The sequence below is a fragment of the Colius striatus genome, chromosome 2 (assembly GCF_028858725.1).
Source record: "Colius striatus isolate bColStr4 chromosome 2, bColStr4.1.hap1, whole genome shotgun sequence".
Lineage (NCBI taxonomy): Eukaryota > Metazoa > Chordata > Aves > Coliiformes > Coliidae > Colius > Colius striatus.
In genome coordinates, this window is record NC_084760.1 from 19515778 (window position 1) to 19541373 (window position 25596).

At 36.1% G+C, this 25596-nt stretch overlaps 1 protein-coding gene across 1 annotated transcript in view; it reads left to right on the plus strand.

Moving 5' to 3' along the window:
- EYS (eyes shut homolog) overlaps positions 1-25596 on the plus strand; it is a 900402-nt gene that overhangs the window by 683343 nt on the left and 191463 nt on the right. Inside the window, exon 37 of the mRNA XM_061989098.1 lies at positions 12702-12931. Coding sequence (XP_061845082.1) covers positions 12702-12931 — 230 coding nt within the window. The remainder of the gene's footprint in view (positions 1-12701; positions 12932-25596) is intronic.

The following is a 25596-nucleotide window of genomic DNA, read 5'->3' on the forward strand; positions in this document are numbered from 1 at the left end:
TTTCAGGTTAAAGATATTACTCCTTGCTCTGACACTACATGCCCTTGTAAAAAGTCTCTTTCCAGTTTTCCTGTAGGCCCCTTTTAAGGTATTGGAAGGCTCTTAGAAGGTTTCACTTGAGTCTTCTCTTCTCCAGGCTGAACAAAGCCGACGTTCTCAGTCTGTCCTAACAGGAGAGGTGTTCCATCCCTCTGATTTTCTTTGTGGCCTTCCTCTGGACCTACTTGAACAGCTCCATGTCCTTCTTATGTTGGGGACCTCAGAGCTGTATGCAGTACTCCAGGTGGAGTATCACAAGAGTGGAGCAGAGGGCCAGAATCGCCTCCCCTCAAACTGCTAGCCACGCTTCTTTTGATGCAGCCCAGGGTAAAGTTGGCTTTCTGGGCTGCAAGTGCACATTGCCAGGTCATGTTGAGCTTTTTTTCAACCAATGCTCCCAAGTCCTTCTCAGAACTCCACTCAACCCATTCTCTCTCTGCCCAGCTTGTATTTGTGCTTGGGTTTGCATCAACTCATGTGTAGGACCCTGTGCTTGGTCTTGGTTGAGCTTTGTATAAGCCCACCCCTGAAGCTTGTCAAGGTCCCTCTGGATGGCATCCCTTCCCTCCAGCTTTTCAACCACACCATGCAGCTTGGTGTCATTGGTAAATCTGCCGAATGTACACTCAATCCCACTGTCCATGTTGCTGAGAAAAACACGTTAAACGGCACCGATCCAAACACCAGCCCCTGAGGAATGACACTTATTAGGCTTAGTATGGTTGTAACTGCAGGAAATATGAAGAAGAGATAAAACTGTGATGTAAGTTGCATTTTAAAAAATGCATAAAAGTTTTAAAGAATAAAAAATAAGATAGATGATGCAGGCATGGTTGCATGTCTACTGTATGTTGCTGAGCGATTAATTGCCATGGATTCTTATTATCAGGAAAACTTTACATCTTAAATGTCATAATTCCTAGGTCCTAAACCAGAAAATATTGAACAAACATTATTATTTGTTAAAATAGATAATTATTTCTTACTGTAATATATTCTTATTTAAATGAGTCTGTAAATAAGATATTATCTGTATTGACTGATTAATACATAAACAAGTTATTACCAAGAGCCAATAAATGGAGCTGCTAAGCAAAATTTTATTTACTACAGAGAAAGGGGATTGTTTGTTTAAGACAGTAATATTAAGTAATGCAATACTACAGAGATATATCATCCTTCAAGAGACCTTGGTTATAAAGTTAAGAAAACAGTTGTATCCCTACAACTACTTGATTGCAGTAGAAAAACAAATATATTTACCAGTAAAAGAAACATTCATTCCCCTACAAAATTCATATAAATATTTTACAATTACGTAATTTCTCAAAAGCTAAATTGATTATAAATAGTTTATTTATTTCTTCTGTATCTGTAACCTGCAGGACTGTTTAATCCTACTCTTGACTCTTGTGCTGCAGTACTGTATATACACAGTGCATCACTGCCCCCTGCAGCCTTGAAATACTAGGATAACATTAAAAAAAAAGCCCACTAAAAATCTATTTCTTTGTTGAAGTAACTCTTCAGTAAAATAACAGCTTTAAATCCTGCTGTAACCTCTCCTTTTTTTTTCTCCTTCCTTCTTTAAATTGAAATCACAGGTCTTCTGTAAGGAGAAAATGCTGCAGAAATTTAACCTAAAATCAAGACAGATCTTGATAGATTTGTGAGAAGAAAAAATCCTTTTCTTTCTTCCATAAAAGAAGGCATATGAAAAGTAGAAACTGGAAGCATAAAAAATTTAGAATATATGTGTAAACTTAAAAATGAAAATTCACAAAAAGAAAATCTGGCTCTCAGGAGATAAAATCCTGTAATATGTAGATGTTCAGAGTATACAGAAATCACTGCTTTGTGTGTGCAAAAGTGCAATAGATATTCATGTATATTTTTTTAAATTCACTAAAAATCACATATATAATATAAAGTTTGGTGCCTGTGACCTCTTCTTCAGCTCCTACTCACATTTTTCTCAACTAACCGGTAAACAGAAACTATAAACAATATTAATTATGGATTTGTGGATTTCTTTTGAAGCTCCGAAGATTAAAGGAGGTACTTGTTGGTCACAGTAGTAGTGGAAATATTGAGTAATTACCTATGTATGGGGAAATTGAAGGATTTCAGCTCATAAAACCCTGAGTTGTAAAAATTGCAAGCAATGTCAAAAATAGAATATGAACAAATGAGTTGAATTTCAAAAACCACCTGTTTCTATGCTGTGCAAGAACTTGTTAAGATCAACATGCTCCAGACCAACTTTCTGAAGACAAATTTCCCCACATTTCCTCTCTCCACTCAATTTAAAATTAAGAGGTAAAAAGAAGATGCTGTACTATTAGCACTCATACAAGTTTCTAGTTGACATAAAAGTGTGTGTTGTCATTTCTTAACTGCCAAAAAAAATCCTTATTTAAATAACAAGATATAATACAAAATTTTTACCTCTCTAAGCAGCAAGGCTGAAGGCCAAATGACATTAGCCAATTGAAAATTCAGTAATTTCTTAGAACTAACTGTCTAATGTATTTCACTGATGCTATAAAATTGAGTAAATACTGTGTGGAAATTAAGGGAAGTGATTATATCTCTTCAGTTACTGGGCACTATAAACACAAGTGTGACATCAATAACTGGCTTCAAGCATTTACTGACTATAAAATCCATTTCATAAACCAGAAGATATAAAATATTCTTGACTGTATTAAAATATATGAAATAAATTTGCCAAATTTTGGAACTCTTAAGGGGCATGATAGTTCTGCTGCAAGTGAGATTAACTTTATTTACAGTAACTGGTTTGAGGTTTTTTCCTTCAGAAGAAATTTCTATTATAAACATAATAATGTAAGTTCTCTAATTTGATAATATGGCCATACAATTAAGATTTTATGAGGTTTTCATCATACTTGACTAATTGAAGGAACATACTTTTTACTAAAAAAGGTATATTTGCACCTCCTAAGCCCCCATAGCCCTTTGCAAATTGCAGTGCACAATCTATTTACCATGATGGCATTTATTTTTATTATTTAAATCAAAAGTTTAGACATTTTCAGTCTTGAATTCTAAATGAGTTGTCTACATTTTTAACAAGGAAAACAAGAGAGTATTTTTTAAAAAATAAAAGAAAGAAGGTAAGCACAATAAAGTACTCTCATATCTTTTAACCTCCTGATTGCATTCAGACTATAGCTTTCATAAAAAGTTTCTTCTGTTGATACAGTTATGAAGATTTGGCAGATATTCATGAATCTGACCTGCTTTGAAATAATGACCCTATTAAATTGTTTTAAATTGATGCTTTAAATACAGATGCCCTTCATGACGTAAAGTTACTGAAGAAAGAATGGCAGAAAATGGCAATTTAAACGATAAATCTTCACTGTGACATTGAGAGCATTCTCCCAGTTTTGCGTCAAGTTTCTTCATGTCTCTAGCTTTGAAACTTGTTTAGTAGTTGGAAAGATCAGTGACTTTTGGGAACTAGTGCTGCCTAGTCTCAAATTGTAACCAGGTATTTAAACCTCAAATGACATAGCATTTGGGTTCAGGTAGTGTTAAGATAAACAAAAGCTTTTAGGATCCATAGGTGCAAAACATGAAATTATTTAAATGTTACCCTAGAACAAGTTTACCATCTGATATTTTAAATAAAACATACTTTCAGTTCAATATGTTCTCTGACTCCCTGTGATCTTGCCACATGACAGTTTTGGGGTTGATAAGAAGATGGGAGGGCATGAATAATCCATTGATAATAAGCTAAATATCAGCCAGTAATGTGCCCTCGTGGCCAAGAAGGCCAATGGCATCCTGGGATGCATAAAAAATAGTGTGGCCTGCAGGTCAAGGGAGGTTCTGCTCCCTCTCTACTCTGCCCTGGTGAGGCCTCATCTGGAGTCCTGTGTCCAGTTCTGGGCTCCTCAGCTCAAGAGGGACAGGGAACTGCTGGAGAGAGTCCAGTGCAGGGCCACCAAGATGATCAGGGGACTGGAGCATCTTTCGTACGAGGAAAGGCTGCAGGAACTGGGGCTGTTTAGTCTGGAAAAGAGGAGATTGAGGGGTGATCTTATTAACATTTATAAATATCTAAAGGGTGGGTGTCAGGAGATTGGAACATCCCTTTTTTCTATAGTAGATAGTAACAGGACAAGGGGTAATGGGATGAAGCTGGAGCACAAAAAGTTCCACTTAAACATAAGAAAAAACTATTTCACTGTGAGGGTGAGGGAGCCCTGGGACAGGCTGCCCAGAGGGGTTGTGGAGTCTCCTTCCTTGGAGGTCTTCAAGACCTGCCTGGACATTTTCCAGTGACCTGATGTAGGTGACCCTGCTTCTGCAGGGGGGTTGGACTAGATGATCTCTAGATCTCTAAAGGTCCCTTCCAACCCCTACCATTCTATGATTCTATGATTGTCACCATTTTTCTGTTAAGTAATCCTGGTCGAGAAAAGGCAGCTGCTTACTTATTTACAATCTTAACCAAAACTGAGTAGTTTCGTGCAGAGCAGTGGCATGTTGTTTTTCTGCTGCATTTGATCTTGATTTTTGAGCAGTTTTGAGTGCTGTTCTGCAAGCTGAAAGGAAAAACAGAAATCTGCTGACAAGACATCTGGAGTTTCCTTTCCTTATTTCTTGTTTATGAACTGTTACACTTTTCTTACAGTTGTTCACGCTAACAATGAAACTTCTCAGTCTTGATGCTACCTGTTGCTATCAGTATCTTTTAAGATTTTCGTACGCTGCAGTCACATTCTCTTACTAATATTGAACTCATATTAGTCTCTTCATTGCCAAAATAAATTACTTAAATATTCACTTAAGAAAGATCACTTTAGATTGTAAGAGAGTGAAGTAAACTGGAAAGGTATGTGTTTCATAGAGAATGATTTTAGTCACTATTTTGAATACTTAAAAATGGTTTAGGATGTTTTTTATCTGTATAATCAAAATATTAATGATTTTAAGTGTCACATAGGGAGCAGAAGTAGGAATTTGTCCTCATTGTCAGAGTTAATTTGTTCAGTTTCATCTCTAGTTAATGGAGAAAAATGGTATTTTTTCTTAGAATTGAATGAACTGGAGATGCCTCTCTCTGCATATAGACTGTCAACAGGGAGAACCAAGGTGATCAGCTCAGGCAGGTTTCCAAGCTCTTAGATAACGTTTGACAAAATTAATTCTATCCTAGAGTTTATTGTCAGAAGAAATTTCTTCGAATATTTATGAGTAAAAAGTCAAATTTGAGTGGTATTTTAATGTCTTTGAGAATTTGCAACTAAAAGGTTATTGAGCATGAGGTCGTAAGTATTGAACACGTTAATTACTTTATTATTGATTATTCTTATTGCTACTGTCATTATCATCGTTGCAGTCTTTCATTTGCTCTCAAGTAAATTGAGAGGCCTCGCTATCAAAAAAAAAATTCTAATAGTTTTCCAATGGCATGAGAGACAAATATTCCATAATTTTTCGTATAAAGAAATGCATAGTATATTTCCATACTTTCTCATATGAGAAAGAGGGAAAAGACCTCTACCATCATTGCCTCCCACACTAGGGCACTTTAAAGTACGATACTGTTGGAGGGAAAAAAAATAAATTAATTGCAACATTAGCAGGCAGTAGATAAGGAGACACACACACACACAGAGAGAGAGATAACGGAAACTAAACTTTTGAATTCTCAAACAGAATTCTCCTCCTACTTGATGGCTGAAATCAATAGGAGGTGGTTGTGTATTTTTTTTGTGTATTTTTTTTTTAATGTCTGGATCAAACAATAGTAGTACATCCTGAAACTTCCAATTAATATATATGAGATAAAAGCATTATTTAGGAGGCTATCATGAAAACATGTGGTCTTAGACAAAAGAAGCAGGCCAGGAAAGAAGTTAACGTTCAGGCTGGAGGATAGATCCCAGAAGTGGGGCAAAGTGCTGAAGATGAGAAAGATGCATGAAGGTCAATATCAGCGGTGCACAGGGATAAGACTGGTTACTATGAGCAGTGGCTTAGTATGAATCAACATGAACTTCCAATCAGTCTTCCTAGACCAAGAACAACCTCCCTGCTGGGAAGGAAAGTGAAAACCTAGTGAACATAATGGGGTATGGATTGGAACAAGGGCATAAGAGAGTGTGTGAGAGAAACAAGTAGGGTAGAAGCTATCTCATCAATTCTTAATTAAATCCCAGTACACAGATCCACTGTGGGCTGTTCACTCTCTTGTCTGTGACGTGAGCTTTATTGACTATAAAATATTTTTTTTCTTCATAGAAGTAATGCACATAAAGGCTTATTATTTCAGTTCCTTAGCTGTTACCTTGTAAAATGCTATTTAGGAAGTTTTCAGCAGTATATTTTTTCACTCTATCTGTTGATATCACAGGGATTTTTTGACCTGTGATATTTACAACATTCTTCTTTATGCACACAATGTGAATGCAGTAATATTTTAATTAAATGCCAAATTACTGATGAATAAATGATGTTTGTGTTTATGCATGCCAGCCACTCTCCAACATTAAGATATAATTAGAAATGAAGTCTGGAAGAAAGACTAGATAATGCATAACAGTATTCTGTATTTTAACTCTTTCTGTGCTAGTAATTTCTGCATGTCTATCTCATCTTGCTTGCAGGCCAGTTCTCAGAATAATTTCAATAATGTGTGGTACTGAATGTTTTTTTATATTCCCATCTCTCTCCATTCACATATTCTTTGAATAGTAAAATGCTTTCTATCCAGCAGTCTTAATTAATATTTATAAAGCAATATAGGCCTCCCCTGCTTCTATTAGGTAGGCAAAAACTATTTTCAGCACAAGGGGAAATAAATGCAATAAGAGATTAAAGACTCTGTCTGTGAAAATGATTTAGATGCCTAAACTACTCCTACGTGAGTTATCTGAAAACAAAGTACGTACCTTCAAAGCTGCATTTATCTTTAATAAAATAAAGGTGCATTGAAGTTCCAGACAGACAAAGTGTATTTTTCCATGTCTGAGCTAGAACAGGGGAAAATTTTGAGCAACTTCCTACAGGAGCCATCTTTAGAGCCTCTTCCCCATTACTAGAAACAGCTCCACACAAATCCATGACACTTTGGTAAACAGTAGTGACTCCATTCAGATATTGGAATTTTTTAAATAGCTCACACAGCATCTCTGTTACAGGAACTCAATTTATCCAGTACAATTTCCTCATCCATTTAGGATAGGGACAGAATGGTTCTATTCCGATCTTGCAGAGACTTTTCAGAAGGACAAGTACAGTGTCACATTAAAAGAACGATCCTTCTGATCTGCTGAGAGAATCTTCAAGGAGAGAATGAAAGCATTTTTCCCATTCAAAACCACTAGTTTCAAGGTACAAAAGTGATTGCACAAATCAACAAAAATTTGCAGTTCTCAAGCATTTCAAGAGTTATTTTTCTAAACAGCAGCTAAGATTAAACTGGGAAGAGATTTTTCTCACTGTGGCTATTGACTAAATGTAAATCAGAAAGATGAAGTCCAGACAATTTCAAAACTAACTTAAACTTCAGAAAGTTGATTACTCTCCTTTCTTTTGAGTTTAATGTTTGGATGATTGAAGGTCAAAAGGGGCTTAAAAGGGAGGAGAAGACGTGCTACAAAACAGCAAAGACAAGCCAGATCAGTGTGAACAACTGAAAGATTCAACTCTCACTTTCTTGTGCAAGCAAGCCAGGTAAAAAAAGGACTGGATTTGGTACAGAAATTCAATTCTAGTAAAGCTATTATTTGTCATGTCCTAAACTTAGGAACTGAGAGGGTTTTTTGCAAATATCATCATGGGAAAATTCACTTTAATGTCTTGTTTAGGAAGGCTTTTGCTATTAAACTTTCAACATAAAGCATTGTTGCTGCACATTCTGTGTTATATTATCTGTTGCAAAGTCTATGGAATCTGCATGCTTTAAAGTAAACAGAACAGGAACATGTCTCAGTGCATGTATTTCCTTTTCCTCTTTCCCCTTTCACCTATCTTTCTATACATGACATTTCTTTATATGTCTGGCACTGCTATGCATCCTGCAGTTCGGCATTTTTTCTTTAGATTTGTAAACTTCATTATATCCGTTAATTGCATTCTCACATCCTCAGCTGCATTGTATGTCGAATATATTATTTGCATTGCCAAGAGTTCACACCATTAAATGAGATGCTGTGTGTGCAAAAGCAGTTGCAAATGATGTTATACCAACTGCGACTTTTTAAATGGAAAGCTGCAGCCACAGTATCACTGAGATCTGCTACCAAATGTTGTGCCTAGTAGGAGGGAGAAGCTGGGCTCATAGCCTGGAACATAATTTGAGAATTTAATTTTTTAAAGAGACATACCTGATTATAAGTCGTATTAGGAAAACAGACACCTGATTCTTCCACACCAAACAAAGGCTGCGATAGTGAGGAAATAAGATTCAGGTATAAACTGCTGAACAAAAATAATCCTTCTCTGGTATTCTTTTAAGTTGTTTTCGTGTTTACTGTGTTGAGTGATTTAAGTGGCTTCTCCAGTAGGGTAAGCACAGATACACTGTTCTGCGGCTTCTTTGAAACCAGTGAAATGCCATTTAAAGTATTCTTCTTGATATGGTTGTAAACAGTGAAATAAAAAGCCTCTAAAAGGCTTTGTTCATTCTTGCCAAATTACATGTAAGGTACTAGTCTTTTATTCCTGTTTAAACCAACCAGTTTCATAATGTTTTGAAATTATATTCTACCACGCATGTAAATGCCCCTGAAAAAATCTTTCCTTTTGGCTCCAAACTCTAAAACATTTGCTTAAAATAATATTCTGTCACAACCTAGGGATAATGGTATGTACACACAAAAGCAGTTGGTTCCCAGCCCAAATTGACAAGCTAAAAATACAGACTTCCTTATCTCACTCATATCAGATAAGGCTAAATCCATTACTTCAGTAATAAAATGTTAAGTGTGTAAGTACCAGAAGATACAGGAAGTGGAGATGTTATCATATCAATGGGACTCCCTTGCCATTGCATGGCTCATCAACCTGCTTCATGGGAAAATGTCAGAATGCTTCTGTAGACATGACTGTCATCAGACTGATAATGAATTACTTGGAGAACAAGTTGCTCTCTTCACAGGTCTCAGTTTGAAGTTCATTATACAGATAGAGTACCCCTATAAAAAAACCAACAACTTACATTTAGGTGGAATTTATTGCATTTCAGCCTATGTCTATTGCCCCACAATCTTTCTCTGGCTACCAGCAAGAAGTGTCTGGCTCCATCTTTTCCATTTCACAGAAGCACAGAATCTCAAGGTCTGGCAAGGACCTCAAAAGATCATCTAGTCCAACTCCCCTGCCAGAGCAGGATCACATAGAGTAAGTCACATAGGAACTCATTCAGGTGTGTTTTGAATGTCCCCAGAGAAGGAGACTCTACAACCCATCTGGTCAGCCTGTTCCAGCACTCCCTCACCCTCACAGTGAAGAAATTCTTCCTTGTATTTCTTTGGAACCTCTTATGTTCCAGCTTGCACCCATTGTCCCTTGTCCTATCATTGGACATCACTGAGAACAGCCTGGCTCCATCCTCCTGACAACTACCCTTTAAGTACATGTAAACATTAATGAGATCACCTCTCAGTGTCCTCCAAACTGCCCTGGCTCCCTCATCCTTTCATCATAAGTGAGATGCTCCATTCCATCATCTTTGTGGCCCTGCACTGACCTCTCTCCAGCAGCTCCCTGTCCTTCTTGAACTGAGCAGGCCAGAACTGGACACAATATTCCAGATGTGGTCTCATGAGGGCAGAGTAGAGGGGGAGGAGAACCACTCTTGACCTACTGCCCACAGCCCTTCTAATCCACCCCAGGATGCCATTGTCTTTCTTGGCCACAAGGACACATTGCTGGCTCGTGATCATCCTGCTGTCTACCAGGACCCCCAGGTCTCCTTGCCCTGCACTACTCTCTAACAGTTCTTTCCCCAGCCTGTACTGGTACATGGGGTTGTTCTTTCCCAGATGCAAGACTCTACACTTGCCCTTGTTGAATTTCATTAGATTTCTCTGTGCCCAACTCTCCGGCCTGTCCAGGTCTCGTTGGATGGCAGCACAGCCTTCTGGTATGTCAGCCACTCCCCTTAGTTTAGTATCATCAGCAAACTTCCTGATAATGCCCTCTGTTCCGTCATTAAGGTCATTAAGGAATAGATTAATGAACAGTACTGGTCCCAGCACCAACCCCTGAGGGACTCCACTAGACATAGGCACAGGCCTCCAACTAGACCCTGCCTCGTTGATCACAACTCTCTACCTTCTTCCCTTTAACCAGTTCACAATCCACCTCACAACCTGATCATCCAGCCCACACTTTCTCAGTTTTGTCACAAGGATGCTGTGGGAGACAGTGTCAGATGCTTTATTGATATTGAGATAAAACACAATCATTGCACTTTCCACCCCCCTCAGGGATTTATACAAATTGACTAAACCCCCCCTGAGCCTTCCCTTCGCCAGGTTGAAAAGTCCCAGCTCCCTTAACCCCAGTCATCGGCCCCAGCACTGGGGTTAAAACAACACCACCCAGCTCAGCCCCTGCATTGCCAGGTAAAGGCATAGCTGGGGCCTCTCAGATGTTTTAACATTTTAACCCACAGTGCCCCTAAATCTACACAGTAGTAGTTGCCAGCTCTTTTTGAAGAGAGGAGAGCATAGGGAAGGGGGAAGCACAGTTGGTTAGGGTATGTGTGATTTTGGTTTAACAACTAAACATCGAGAATGATCCCTAACTGGTGTATTCCTGCCATTCAGTTGATCATACATCTCCTTGAGTGGTAAAGAATGTAATATAAAATAAACAAGACTTCAAATTGTATTGACATCTATATTTAGACAAGCATTTCAAACTGACATACACTCAGCTATGAAACACAAGGTTGCAGGCCTTTAAAACTCAGCTGTTTGAGCTCATCTTGAGATTAAAAACAATGTGTTGATGCTTGCAGCAAGTTAGAAAGTCTTGGTGTGCATTATTGACCTGAGAGGCTGTGACAGGCTGGGAAATTGAAAAGGAAAAAACCCAGAAAATTGTGGCCTTGTTGTGCAGTACTAGTGAATCAAGTTTTGCCTGATTTATTTTTGTTACACTCTGTCAGAACTTCTAACACCTCAGTTACTAAATTACTTTAAATGCTTCCCAACTTTTTATTCAAAAAAATGCTCTAGTTAAAGTGCGCTGAGACGAGGTCATTACTTATTCACAGCAGCAGTTTGAACAGCTTGTGAGTGCAGCTGCAGACTTTTACCCCACTAACGAGACCAGGCAAACTCTTTGCTTTTGCAGTAGGGCAGCAAGCTTCAGGGTGTCTGAAACAGGTGCTGGAACTTAATCAGTCAAGCAACATCTAGATGCAAAACCTCCAGAACAATACTGCAAAGACTGACACCCTGCAAAAGACTAGCAGCTGAACTGGGGACAAATCAACCTGCCAAGGAACTTTAATTTCATTCTTCTCTGCAGATTAGAATGTCAACCAAAAAATGAAGCGCGGTTGTATTACTTGGGCTCCTAAGATTTCATTTGAAGTAAACTTCTGTGATATTATTACAGAGAAAAAAATAATAGCTTCCTATCACAAAGGGGATGTAAAATATCCACAGCTGGAAATTGGTGCTTCCAGCAGATACAACAGAAGTTGACGGTCAGGCAGATATCCTTTCCATTCAGTATTCTACCTCTGACAGAAACTGTGACCAGTTCTAAGAAGTAAATTTTGCAATGATTACCTATAGGATTATCTGTCATTAGAGAAAGGGTCTTACTAATAGCTAGGAGCGAGAGCTTAGCTTGTGCCTTGATTCCTCCCCAAGTTTTGTTTAGTTTTTGTTGGGTGTTCTATTACACAAAGCAATAGCCCTCAATTTATATTTTTAGTGAGTCACAAGTTTGGTGCTTTGGATGAAACAAAAAGCAATATTAAACAGAACTGATAATTAGGACAAACAGGTGGTATTGCAAACTAATTTCTAGCAATTTTGAAATAGGAAATAATTAATATTAGGAAACTTATTAACCTGTCAGTCTAATAGATAATGTGAGAGCTCAAACACTGAGAAGAGAAAAATAATTTTACTCCAAACAAAAAAAAAATTATGGAAAAAATGAAAACAAATCAAACAAAACCTTTCCCCCCACACACACACACACACTCTTATTTCTAGGAATTAAAAGATACTATAATGCTGTACTACAGCATTTTCCTCCTGCACACACCTGCTCAATCTACTCCTATGGAAGTCATCTCCTAGAACAGCCTTATGTGATTATAATAAATAAAATATTTTATAATATTGGCCTGTATGTATTTATCACTCTATTGTTGACATCCACCAGAAAATGAAGTATGAGAGCACATACAAACTGTGCTGCATGCATGGAGGTTATTTCTTATTCCCTTGAAAGGAAAAATGCCTTGATTATGTTTTTGTTAGATTTCAGGATGGGGAATTGCTAAGGAACTCACACTTTGTTAAATATGATCTGAACTTCTAAATAAATAAGTAAAACCAAACTACAGTTTTTAAATGAAGCTGTAATGGCAAAATTTGATGTCACGATTTTTTTGTTTTGATGTGTTGTCTCTATTCTTTCAGTATTCCTGTACCCATACATCTATCAACAGCATTCCCTATGGTTTCTTCTGCCATGCCTGAGTTGCCTGAGCCTGTTGTACCCTCTCAGATTTTCCCTCAATTGCCATCTGTATGTCAGGAAGGAATCTGCCGTAACGGAGGGACTTGTCATCCTCTCTCTCTGCCCACTGGGGCCACCTCATTTCAGTGCGACTGCCCACTGCACTTCACTGGTCGGTTCTGCGAAAAAGGTAACTGTGGTTCCTTCTTTCTCTATTAGTTGTGAAATGCAAATCTTATACTTCCTTGGAGCAGGAAAAGGGGAAGAAGTAATGGTCATCATGTTTCTCTGCTTTCCATTTCAGTTACTGTTGGTCACTCCAGAGTAGGTCATTAGTGTATTTAGAATAATTGGAGGGTAAGATGGGTGATATCAGTCAGGCACGATAGTATGAGGGGTGGGCTTGAGCTAATGAAAACAAAAATATTAGTTGTGCAAATTGTTGTGCATGGTGTTAATGCATGTTTGCAACCCAGTATTTATGGGACAGAAGAAAGTTAACTTTTGAAAATAGTAAGACTTTCTCAAAAGATTATGTATATTCCATTTCTGCAGATTATTCTTTTTTCAGCACTGTTCCTGGTTCTTTGTTCAAAAAGGCTTTTTTTAATATGTGGTTCATTTGTGCTTCTGTTATATAAACATTACTTGTAATACACAAATTAGTTAAATGAATATTAATTATAATTTGAATAGAATTTTGAAAAAATTTAATCTCTTTGAGAAATCTTGGCTGAATACTTACCTCCCTGTGACAAAGAAGTACATTTCAGTCTATTCATCTTCCTAAGCCATTTTCTCCTTTAAAGCCTAACTAGTACAGGCCTATTGAATCAATTCAATGGAATGAGTTGACTATCTTCCAACTACATTTTCAAGAGAACTTCATGTGTTTATCTTACCTGTGTAAAAGGTCCCCTTCTCTCTCTTTCTGTAACTTTGTTTCAAAAATATTGTGTGAAAATAGGACCGAGTCATGACTACCTGAAGAGCAAATTAAAAGCGGGAAACTGTTATAGTAAGTTGCAGCTGTAACCAAATCTCTGATGATGAGGACTGCAGCATCCTGCATTAAACACACTGGTAACAATTCCAGTCAATAAAATCAGAATACAAGGTTGCAAAGAAAAAAAAGTCCTGGATCATGTAGCTCCTTTTTGAGAATAGGACCTCAGCTGTATAGTCATATCATACTTTTAACAGTTGAATGTCTAGTTTCCATGAGATATCTTGTGGGGTTTTTTTAAACTTGGAAGAGATGCCATTTGCTCTGCTGATGCTTTCAGGCATGCTTGACAATGAGATTTTAACAGTGATCCATTTTTCTGCATAGGATATCTTTTAATAGTTCTGTCACTGGAAGAGGAACACTTATCTTCTTTTTTCCCTTTGTGAAAAGATGAATTAAAGCGTTCTTCTTTTTGCAGAGTTCTGCTTTTACCCTCTACAATCCCATCATCAATACAAGGAACAGCCGCCTTTGCACTTAGCACTTCTGGGTCAGCCAGGGCTGCAGTATGTGATGGGCTTATCGACAGCTCACTGGGGCAGCTACAACCCGGGGCATGTGCTGTCACATTGCATGTGTATATAGATCAGGATCAGAGTTGATGTATCCTCTACTTAGCAGCTGAGAAATAACTGAAGCATAATGTGATTTTATTTAATCCTAATGTTTGAAAGAGATTGATAATTTAGTGTAATGAGACCAGAAATTGCCTGACTGAACTATCATTATAAACCTTTGATATTCAGGGACCAGTTCTTCATGATGTCTGGAAAGAACTCCTAATTACAGGAGATAAGGGCATGTGTAATCATTTTATAATTATTTACTACAGACATTGCAAGGGAGAAAGTAAATTATCAAGTATGCAATCCAGAAACCTTGTTCCAGTCAAGAAAATTGTCTTTGATTCCTTAAAAATAGCCATGATCTGTTCTAATCATGCTTTAACATATACCTGTACATTTCAGTAATATGTACTTATTAATCATCTTAGTGATCTTCACTGAATTTCATCACGAATATATATCATACACTCAACTGGTACAGTAACACGCAACATGATGTGTCATGGGGTCTTATATGCAAACCCTATGTAGGCATCTTGGCTTCATTAGAATGTGTGCATTTGTTTATTTCATATTTAGATTAACATACACCATTTAGTTTCTTACCAGCTGTGTATTTCTGACAGCACATACAACCACCTTCCTGAGGGAAAGCAAGTAAATGTCATTATCTCAGTTATGTGATGCAACTTGATAGTGTTTTATTATACGAAATATTGCATTTACCTATTTGATTGCTTAGTAACTAATAAACTCCAGCAGCTTGTTCTGCCCTCACCAGAAATTCAGGCTGAACTGTCATTATAGTTATACTAGGGCAAGACAGTTTATTTAAATATATAGTGTATTTACTGTAAAGAATCAGATATCTCTGAAATCCAAAATGTGCTTAAATGACAGTTTTGAAAAGTGGAAATCAATCTCCATTTTTCTAAGGAAATAGAAAATTATGGACATGAACTGGTGTTTTTTCTGAAGTCAAATTGAAGGTAATAACATTGAATGTATATTGAAGTATGCAAAGTGAGGATTTAGTTTAAAGCATATATGTGCAACAATTTGAAGCCTCAACTCCCTTCAAAACTGCTTTCAATATTTTCCTTTTTTACTATAAATTACCAAAATTATCTAGGAATGAAAAGTTGCTACAAGTATTATTTAAAAAAAAAAGCAAAACAAACCTGCTCTAACTTTAAATGCAGCATAGAAAACTTGCTGCCAATGGAAACTGAATCTATTTCTGAGCAGTGACTACTAGGTCATACCATAGAAAGGGAGGATTGCGTAGACAGTTAAGAGTAAATAGTGTACTCTAGGCAAAAAAGGCTTTTTGATTACAACACGAAATGCATTGTTATTTTCTCCTTGAAACAATTATTTATTATTTAAACTGTGGTATCTGCCTCCTTGTGAGATTCCAAAACACAAGTGGAAAAATACTAACGCTGCATTAGCATGAAGATAGATGCTTGTCTATTACTGTAAAATTCATAGTGATAGGTTTGTTAAATCACTGTCTTGCATGTACAAGGAAGTATGTCCCTGACTGTTAATTATAAGATTAACATTTTTAAAGTCTCAAAAAATTTTAGTATTCTCTAAATGTTTAATAAATTGTTCAATAAAAAGAATATTCAAATGTCATATGTCAAAAACAGGAAATCTGTTTCATTTGATATGTTTCCTGTGTATATTCTGTACATTACTTAAAGGTCAAGTCCTTCCACAAAGCTGTAAAAGTAGGAGTAAAATGAGAGGCTGTTACAGTCATTTAACTTGCAACAGTCTCACCTGGAGAATTTGCTACATTTGTTCCCTAGGATACTTGTTGAATTCTTGATTTATTGAGTAGTACTTGATAATATTCTTCTGAACATCAAAAGTTTCTGCAAGTAGCAGCTTTTCTAGCTATTGCTCTGAAATAACATTTCTAACTTCTGTCATTGTCTAGTATCATTTATCTCTGACTTTTTTTCTTGTTTCTATATATTTGGTTTTTAAAATAAATGTAGTTATTCCAATTTCTCTGATTTCTACCATAAACAGAAGCATACAGTCTCATGTCTCTAATAGGTCATAGATCTTTTTCTGTCCTTAACAATGTTTATATGGTATATGTATGATTTAAATCAAGCCTGTGATAATTTCCATCAAAAAGGATTAGAAATTGGGAATCATATAAAGAGCTGTGGGTGAGGCAGGGAAACTGTGCATACTAACTTGATGTCACAAGTTAGAGCCAATGTCTAAACTCTTGAACTATACTGATTTCCCATAAAATACATTTATTTCTACATATAAAGCTTTCACATGTATTAGCTTTTGGGATAGATTTGAAAAAAAAAAAAAAAAAGAAAGAAAAAAAGAATAAATTTACTCTGTAGCTTTAGAATGTTTTTTAGAGGCTAACTGAAAATTAAAACCACAGTAGGCTAGTTAAGAAAAATGAAATATTCAGCCAGAAGTGCACTGTACATTGGCTTTGATACACTAGTTGACATTACAGAAATTGTAAAGTTGTGTGTAGGAAGTAGCTCGCCATTCCCAAACGGTTTACTTAACGCAATAAAATTCACCAGAAGCACTATTATAATGAGCAACAGAAAAAGGAATTATCTAAATTAACTCTAATATTCTCTTCACTTTCAGTCATGGATATAGTCTTGCACTTTGATTAAGACTAGGAAAACCTTATGATTTGTAACTTGTTAATACCTCATACTACCTTACTGCCCCATTTCTGTATCATACACACATACATGATGAAACAGTGAGAAACAAATCTTTCTTCTCTTGTTACCTCCATGATTTTGATTTCTTAGCAAGAGGTTCTATCAGACTTCAAAGCACAGCTGAAAAATGGTACTTAGTATTTAAACTACAGATATGTATCTATTTATCATATGGCTCAAATGTCATGGATTAAAATGTGATCTTAATCACACAAGTTATCACTTCACAGTGGTGTATATGGAAGATGCAGGAAGGTATTAAAGGGGTTAAGTATTGTTTAAAGATTTTTTTTTTCTTTTGGATAGGAAAAATACAATAGCTGTAACATTTTGTTATAAAGGCTTGCATGGGTAAGTCCTTTTTAAGAAGTTAACCTTTTACTTCTGAGAAAAACAATTGGTGAAGATAGTAGACATCTCTTTATATCCTTGTGTAGATCAGACCTGGCATTTTAGTATGTGTAGCTTTAGGCATCTGAATCATTATTTCATGTCATTAATGTGGATGAAACTTTCCTTGTAATAGTCATCTTTAGGAGAAATGAAACCATTTGATTACACTACTTTTGACAAGTACAGATAACAGTAAAATAATGGCTAGTTTAGAACTTGTGGGGAACGAGCACTCCTCCCCTTATTTTCTGCTTGAAAATGTCGGTATAAAAATTGTCTCTAAACTTTGAGACCTATTCAGTCACTAATCTCCCAGATCCTTTGAGTCATATTGCATTCAAAGATAACCACTGTGGCATAGGTAATAAATACTTGCTTTTTTCCTTGCTTTACTTTTCATGACATTTTCTGGAAATACCTTCTCTCAGCAACACGTGAATTGCTGCCATTTGTTCCGTTGGTACTAATTTGCTGATAATCAAGTCATCTGCAGAAATGTTTTGTGTCTCCCCAGGCAGTATGGCAATGCTTATTTTGTGAGCTTGAATCATTTACATTCTTCCACAGGAAATACCGTATACTGTAATAAAGCAGGTGAAGAATTAAATAATGTCTTTGAGCTTTATTATGTAGGCTGTAAGAAAGAGACAGAAAACGGATTGTTTTTAAGGCATAGAATAAATAGTAGTTAGTTAAGTCCTTTAACAATTAAATTAGCTATCTTACCAAGTTAGAGTGACAGTATATTGTGCTAGCTTGAAATTTTGTTATTTCATGCCTGGATACAAAGGTTTGCAGCTGCCAGTCCACTCCCAGAATACTTTCAGGAGGTTCTGCTAGCTGAGACTGTGAACATCAGGATTCTCTAGGGACCTTACTAAAGCATTCTACTCAGGGCTATGCTGACTGGCAAATCCTTTCATGTCACTTTCCAAAGTGAGTGCTCATTCTGAGAGGACACTTGCTACTTACATAATGTGGTTGCAGGAGAAATGGCCTTGCTCTTCCTGGCCTAAGTATGAAACCCTGACATTTGCATGAAACCCTACATTATTTCTAATCAAGAATGTCTTATGTGTCTTTTCATAAGTCTTCACAGAACGCTGGTGTTTGTGTTTACACAAAATCTCAAGCTATTGTTGTTTAAAGTGGAGGAAAATTTACCATATAAATGATAGCAACTCAATGCTTTGAGGCTACTCAAGACAGGAAACCTCCCTTTGAGGAAGTCAGCTTCACTTATATAATACACAAAGCCAATTTTTCTTTCCACCATTATAATTTCTTTATATTTTAGTAGTAAAATCGTGACAAAATAGGCAAGTAATTATACAGCAAAAACACTTTAGTTATTTAGCTATTTTTAGGAACCTAGGAAATTCAGGATCTGAAAGATGTATTTCCTAGTAGTATAATATACTTACATACTTACACTCTATGTGCATGTAGATCCGTTATGTGCAGAACGTGTGAGAGGTTTGAAAGCTTTGAAGCATGTAGAGTCCTCCTGTGTTTCAGTGGAAATACTGAAAATATTGACTACATCAAACAGAGAAAAGAGTTGAGGCATTGCTCAAAGAGAAATTCAAAGTACTGTCAGATTCCTACTCTCTATCAGATTCATATTTAAGACAGAAATTTGCATAAGTTAAAACAATTTTCCTACATGAATTGCATTGGCCTGTATAAATAATTTTCCTTAATGAATTTTTTAGCCCTATAAAAGACAAAATAAAACCACTGCATTATAACTAAATAATAAAAAACTCTTGCATATTGCATACAATAGAAAATACGCAAATATGGGAAATAAACCCAAGAAAATAAAGTTAAGCATCCCACTAACCTTCACCAATTGTAGTGGAAAACTACAGATTCATCTGACTTTCAAAATTGTTTTCCAACACTTGACATTATTCTTAATACCATAGTATCGAAATAATCATAACTGATGTGATTCTTTTTATTCATATGAACAATTTGTTTCAGCAACTGGTGAACTTCTGCAAAGAGCGTAAATCAACCAAAACATTATATCAGTAAAATATGTATGTAGTGACAAAGTACAGCATTTAGAATTTCTTTTAGACTTTAAGAGCAGAAGTCTAGTCCCTGTTGGGCACCTGTCTCTTCACATACACTTTTGAGTATAAAAGAGAGTATCCTATTGGGTTTTTCTTTTGCAGCACAGAAAAGGTTTATCACTGCAGGTTAGTCTGAGGTTTAAATTATAGAGTTGTTATTTTAATAGCCAAAATACTCTCATAAGATGGGAATATTCTTACTAAATATGTGTGTACTTCGTTAAATACCTTCTTAAGAGCACAATAAAATCAATATGTAATCCTCTGCTTTCCTGGAGATTCTTATAAGAACTCTTATTATATTACTTCTGCCTTTGATATAAAAGTATTTTAAATCACTAATAAAAATATTGATGCATAGAAAAGGTGCAGAAAATCAAATATTTCCATGCATTAAAAAAAATCAAGTATAAAGGGATATTTCACTCATTGCTGAAATCCAACGGACTGCATAAATGTCTTCCTTTAAAGATTAATCCAGACAGACACAAGACAGGAAATTATAAGACAAAACATGTTTCTAGACAATCAGATCATTCTCCCATTTTTTGACATTTCTGGAGATCAACTTGTGTGCAGTTGAGAATAAAGGGAAGAAATTCAGAATAAAGTCTGAAAATTTCCATGAATAATCGAGATGCTGATGCTTGAGGATCTGAAATTCATCTGGAAATGCTGGGGAGAAAAAAAGACTTAAAAGGAACAGTAATAATGAATTTTGTCAAAACAGAGTATTGTGATCCAAAATATTGGCTCAAAACATGTTTGATGCAAATATCACCCTTGTCATTTTGTTTTGTTTGTAAAATGGAAACAAGTCAGTTTCAATGAGATACAGGCATTTGAACAAGGTGATGAAGCCTTTGGTCCCTGTTAAACATGTGAAAAAGTTGATGACACTTCAAGAAAAGATGGAGGAGCAGGATGAACAAACTACTACTGTGACACTTAACAGCAGTCAAGATAGATTTCTGAGGTTGCATGATAGGGCAGCTCAACAGTGAAAATATTCTTGAAATGCCAATCTCAAAAAGTGAAATGAAATGAGGAGTTACAAACAGAGATATTCACTCAATCCAGCTGAAGGGATCTCACATGAAAAAAGAAAAAATCTTGGACACAGACAGTGCTAATAAAAACTCATAAATATTTGAAGAAATAAACTAATATTTTATGCTTGACATTTGTACAAATTATTTTTACTTTTAATATTATCATCTTATCTCATTTCAGAGGCAGTCTATTACTTTGTTGTTAACACGAGGCTTCAGAAGAGATCTTACCAACCTCTGCATTTCTCTACATTTTCTGTTACCTCTGAAAATACATCATACATTTTCTTCATTTCCAGAACAGAGACATTCTTCATTCCTCCTTCTGGCTCCACTATTGGTACACTGAAATCCTGCTGAGTTGTCACAGTTTCAGAAGCAACAGATTAATACTGTACTATTATATTGCTATGATTTATTTTTCACATAAGCATCTTGCCAAAAAGTATGTAGGACTCTAACTCTAAGTAGTTGTGAAGCTTACTCCTAATAATCAATAAGGCTTAGTCACTGTGCATGACATTAGAATTTTTTTAAGTTCTTCATTTATCTATGCCATGAATTTTTTCTCATAACACAGTTATTTTCACTTTCTGCTATAAAAGATGCTCTCCTAACAAACTGACTTCCCTCTTTTTACTCGTGAGTCTTTAGGAGAATATATAATCAGACAATGTCTGCCAAAAAATTAAAGGTGAGGGAGAAAAATGCTGAAGACATCTATAGAAATGCTGTGAAATATCATTAAAAGCAATGTCTTTGCTAATAACAGAAACGCTTCTTACTAAACCTGAACAACACTGTTTCTTCTTTTCTTTCTTAACATTGTTACAGACAATGCAACAACAAATTATGTCTTTATTTCTTTTCCAGATTTATTCCTCCAAAGACTGATAAACTGCATGTGTATAATACACAAAAAACATATAGAAACACTATTTTTTAACTTTGTAATGGTTTTGTCTATTTTCCTGCCACCCTTCCTCATTTGTTTATTCTCTCTGTTTTTTTATTGTAACTGTTACGGTGCTTCACAACTGGCCAGCTTCCGTCAGTGCAATGTGAATAAAACAGAAGGCAACTCATTCTGCAACTCCTTTTCTATAAGTCACAGTATAAAGATAGGGACATTTTTAACATCTCTTTGTATTTGTCACTCTTACATGTATGAGAGTCTACCAAAAAGAAGGGAGACCTGGTCTGAGGGTTTTCAGTCCTTGCTCAAATGGAAGGGGATTCTTTCTGTAAAGTACTTGCCCACTGTTACTCTGTCTGTACTCCAGTTATGGGGAAAACATTTCTGATTTCTAATCCAAACCAGTTTAGCTTCAAGTTAAATTTACAGATACAGTAAAGCATGTGCAAGTACATTGTGTACCATCTACAATATTGTTCTGTGAGGTGGTCAGAGCCATGTAGCAGCTACTCAACTTGCTCACCTAGAACAGCATTGGTTTACACTAATCTGCTCATTTCCCGTGAGTCAGCAGGAGTTGCATTCTATGGTAACGGCACTCATGGTGGCTGTTGCAAAAGGTGGTTGTGGTAACCCCCATAGCATGCAATAACTTCAAAAATTTGCTAATACTTACTAAACAAACTCTGAATTAAATTATGTCTTGGTAGAAATCTAGGTGCAATTTTGCAGCCAGTCATATTTAGTCCAACTGAGTCCAATTCAGACTTTTTCCTTTAAAAGTATGAATATTTCCCTATTGTCATCACTGAATAAAGGCCAAGCTATGAGTTTTCTTCCTTTAGGGTAAAAAGCAAATCTTTATTTCTGTTGCTTCCAGTTATTATTTAATAACTACTCAGAAGAATAATGATGACAGTAAAACTGTTAAAAAGTTAACCTTCAAGTATCTTTAGAATGTCTGCAAATATTAACATTGCGTCTTTTGCCCTTAAAGTTCTTTGGACAATAGTATGAGTAAAGTTAAACCAGTAATTTTTGCAAACAATACTTCACTATGAAGTGTTGCGAGGTCCTTATTTAATTCCTTTTCTCATCTTGGAATCAGTTGATCATTCAGATCCTTATAACATCATAAAGAGCACGAGGCTTAATAGAATTAGCAGCCATTGTGATCTTCAAAATTAATAGACTGGGCTGCCAGTGAAATGGGAAACTTCATGAAAATTTGGGGCTGAAATTTTGTCAACATACTGGTTACCTAAAGAGGGAATGTTAGAAAATGTTTGGATAGTTTGACTAAAGAGCTGAATAAGTTCACGGCTATCAGCCAGATATTATTTCAGAAAGTACATCCAAATACTCGTGTTACAATTTGACATTAGAAATTACCGTGCTTTACTCAACCTATCTTTAACCACAAAACCTATGGCCTGTGTTTTGTGTCTTTCTGCTGGTTCCATGAGCCCTTCTCAAAATCTGAAATAGCCTGCTGCTTATTTTCATTGCTTTTGTGACCACTGGACCATTACATATATGATATATCAGAGAACACAATACACCACTCAGCTTAGCTTGGTGCACATGTCACATCAGATCTACTCTTGTAGATCTGAGTAAAGGGATAGTAAAGAGTAAAGAAAAGGAGGAAAGGTTTTAAGGAGGAATAATAAGATATATATATATATTCTGAGATGGCCTGAATCACTCTAGCAAGACCACAGGAATGGTTTTCTTTGACAGTACATAATGGATAATAAAGCTGAATTGGAGGTAGCAAAGAAAAACCCTTATCAAGGTGGAGCACAGATATGGATTAGTTTTCAGAGAGCTTGACTTGAAAAAGATATGTCTTGGATCAAGGTGACGTTATGAAGCTTTTCAGAATTAGTTTCCTGGAGCCAACTCTTCAGTTTTTTCATGGCTACAGTAGATGAGGTACTTGCACAGACAATGTTCAGTGTAAGGGAAGAAATAACAAAGCCAAATACACTGAAAGAAAAGTAAAATAGACTGTCACAAATCAAAGAATGTGACTGATTCTTAGTCAACACAGAGTGCATTTGAGGGAAGAAAGAAAAATCAGATAAGGAAGTGAAAAGAGCATCCCTGCCTCCACTCCCAAAGTAAACATACAATAATTTAGCAGAGCAAAAGCCTATTCCTGGGAGCAGTTTAGGGAAAGTACTTCAGCATGCCAGAAGCATCTCTGTACACTCTGCAAGAAACTGATATCCCAGTTACTGATGTATTTTTTTCTATTGTTGTCTGACAAGTTCTGTGCTTGTCAGAGATGCAGTTACTGTTAAACAGCACAGGAGACTAAAGATCAGACTGTTCTATATTCTTGAATTAGTCTCAGATTCACTGTATGACCTTGGACTTCTATTCCCACACTGCAATTCTTGCTGTAAATTCTTCTGCAGTTTTTGTAGGATCATAACAATGTAATTCTACTTGCCAAGTAAGAATTCACTCTTCTGTTCTTAATCTAAATGCTCTTTAAGATTTCCAGGGCTTCCTAAAGGAGGTCCGTATTTATGTCCTATTCGAATTATAGAATGCCTAATAATTCAGATTACCTGCCTTTGAAGGCTAATACAGTATCATAAACAGCATGGAGCGCAATGAATTCGCTGGTACTCTAGGCAGGTTTCACATATTAAATGAAATATATCTAACAGCATGTCCCACAAAGGTAAATTCCAAAATCATATTTTCTGCCAAAGAACACTAGATCAACCAGAGGTTGTTTTCATAGGCTGAATCAACCATCTTTAATGAGAATAGAAACCTTAGACCGTGGATGCAGGCAGTTCTGTGTTAAAGCTCAGTATTTAAGACTAGAACACAAAGTTTTAATTTTGTTTCTCTGAAACAGGCAGGTGTATGCTATCAGTGATTTTTTTTTTTGGCAGGGGGGTTCGTCTTTTCCCAGAAAAAAATTTCTTTCCTCAAGGGGAATCTTTTCTGGATTTGAAAACTCAATACATTAATGTGCCAAAGAAACTTGAGAATTCATTTGCACTGAACAAGTGGGAAAAAGATATCAAAATATGTATTTTTCTTTATCACTACTGTCAACATACATCAACCATCCATAATTTGTTCTTGGCAACAAATCCTATTTTTTATTAATAAAAAAATATGCCTGTCAGTCTCACAATTACATAAAAGCAATTTCCTTCCATTTTAGTGGAATCAGTTGCAGATACAATTTAAAAAAAAAACCACTTTATCTTGGTGTAGTTTTCCTTGGAGATTTTCTGATACAAGAGAAAACATGCTCTTGTAAGTTAGATATTCAACATACAGGTTTCTAAACATGTTGAATACAGTAACTCTGATTTGTGATTTTTTTTTTTAATTTATTTTCTTTTTTTTTGAGAAATATCTAATTTCAGAGTTTATCTGGTTTGGTACAGATTTCAGAATCTTACAATCTGAAGAAAATCGAGGCCCCATAGTATAAGTATTACTTGCCTTGCCAGGATGTACGTCTGTTTCACGACATGATAACTTTTATCATACCATATTACAAATTCTGTATCCATTTTTGGATACACATTTGGCCTTTTGAATTATATTTTGACCAGATGCAGTATGATTGCTCCACTCTGTGTATGGCTTCATGATCAGTGACAGATGGTCATGCACTAACTTCATCTGAGAAATAACTGGTCTTGAAGGAGTGTGTGAAGAAATCAAATATAGCGTAATTTTATTAGCATGAGAATTCACACATTCGGGAAAATTACTACCATCTGTGTGCATCAGGGCAGCATCATGCCTTATAGACCAGATATGATTCATGCACTGCCAACTTTGAATAGAAACTGAGTTAGTATTTTTCTGCACAAGATCATGCAGACAGGCCTCTCTATGTTCATCCAATTGCTGTCCCTGGTATACCAGAAAGACATTATTGCTTACATTTTCATATATGGCTATATGTCAGAGGTTTCCGAGTATGACAGAAAATAGAAAAATATGATAATTTTATTCCAGGCTGTACGCTCCATCTACAAGAAGATGCTTTGCCTGGAACCTGATCACTAGACCATATTTGCCATGACTCATCCATCAGGTCTGCAGAACATTGC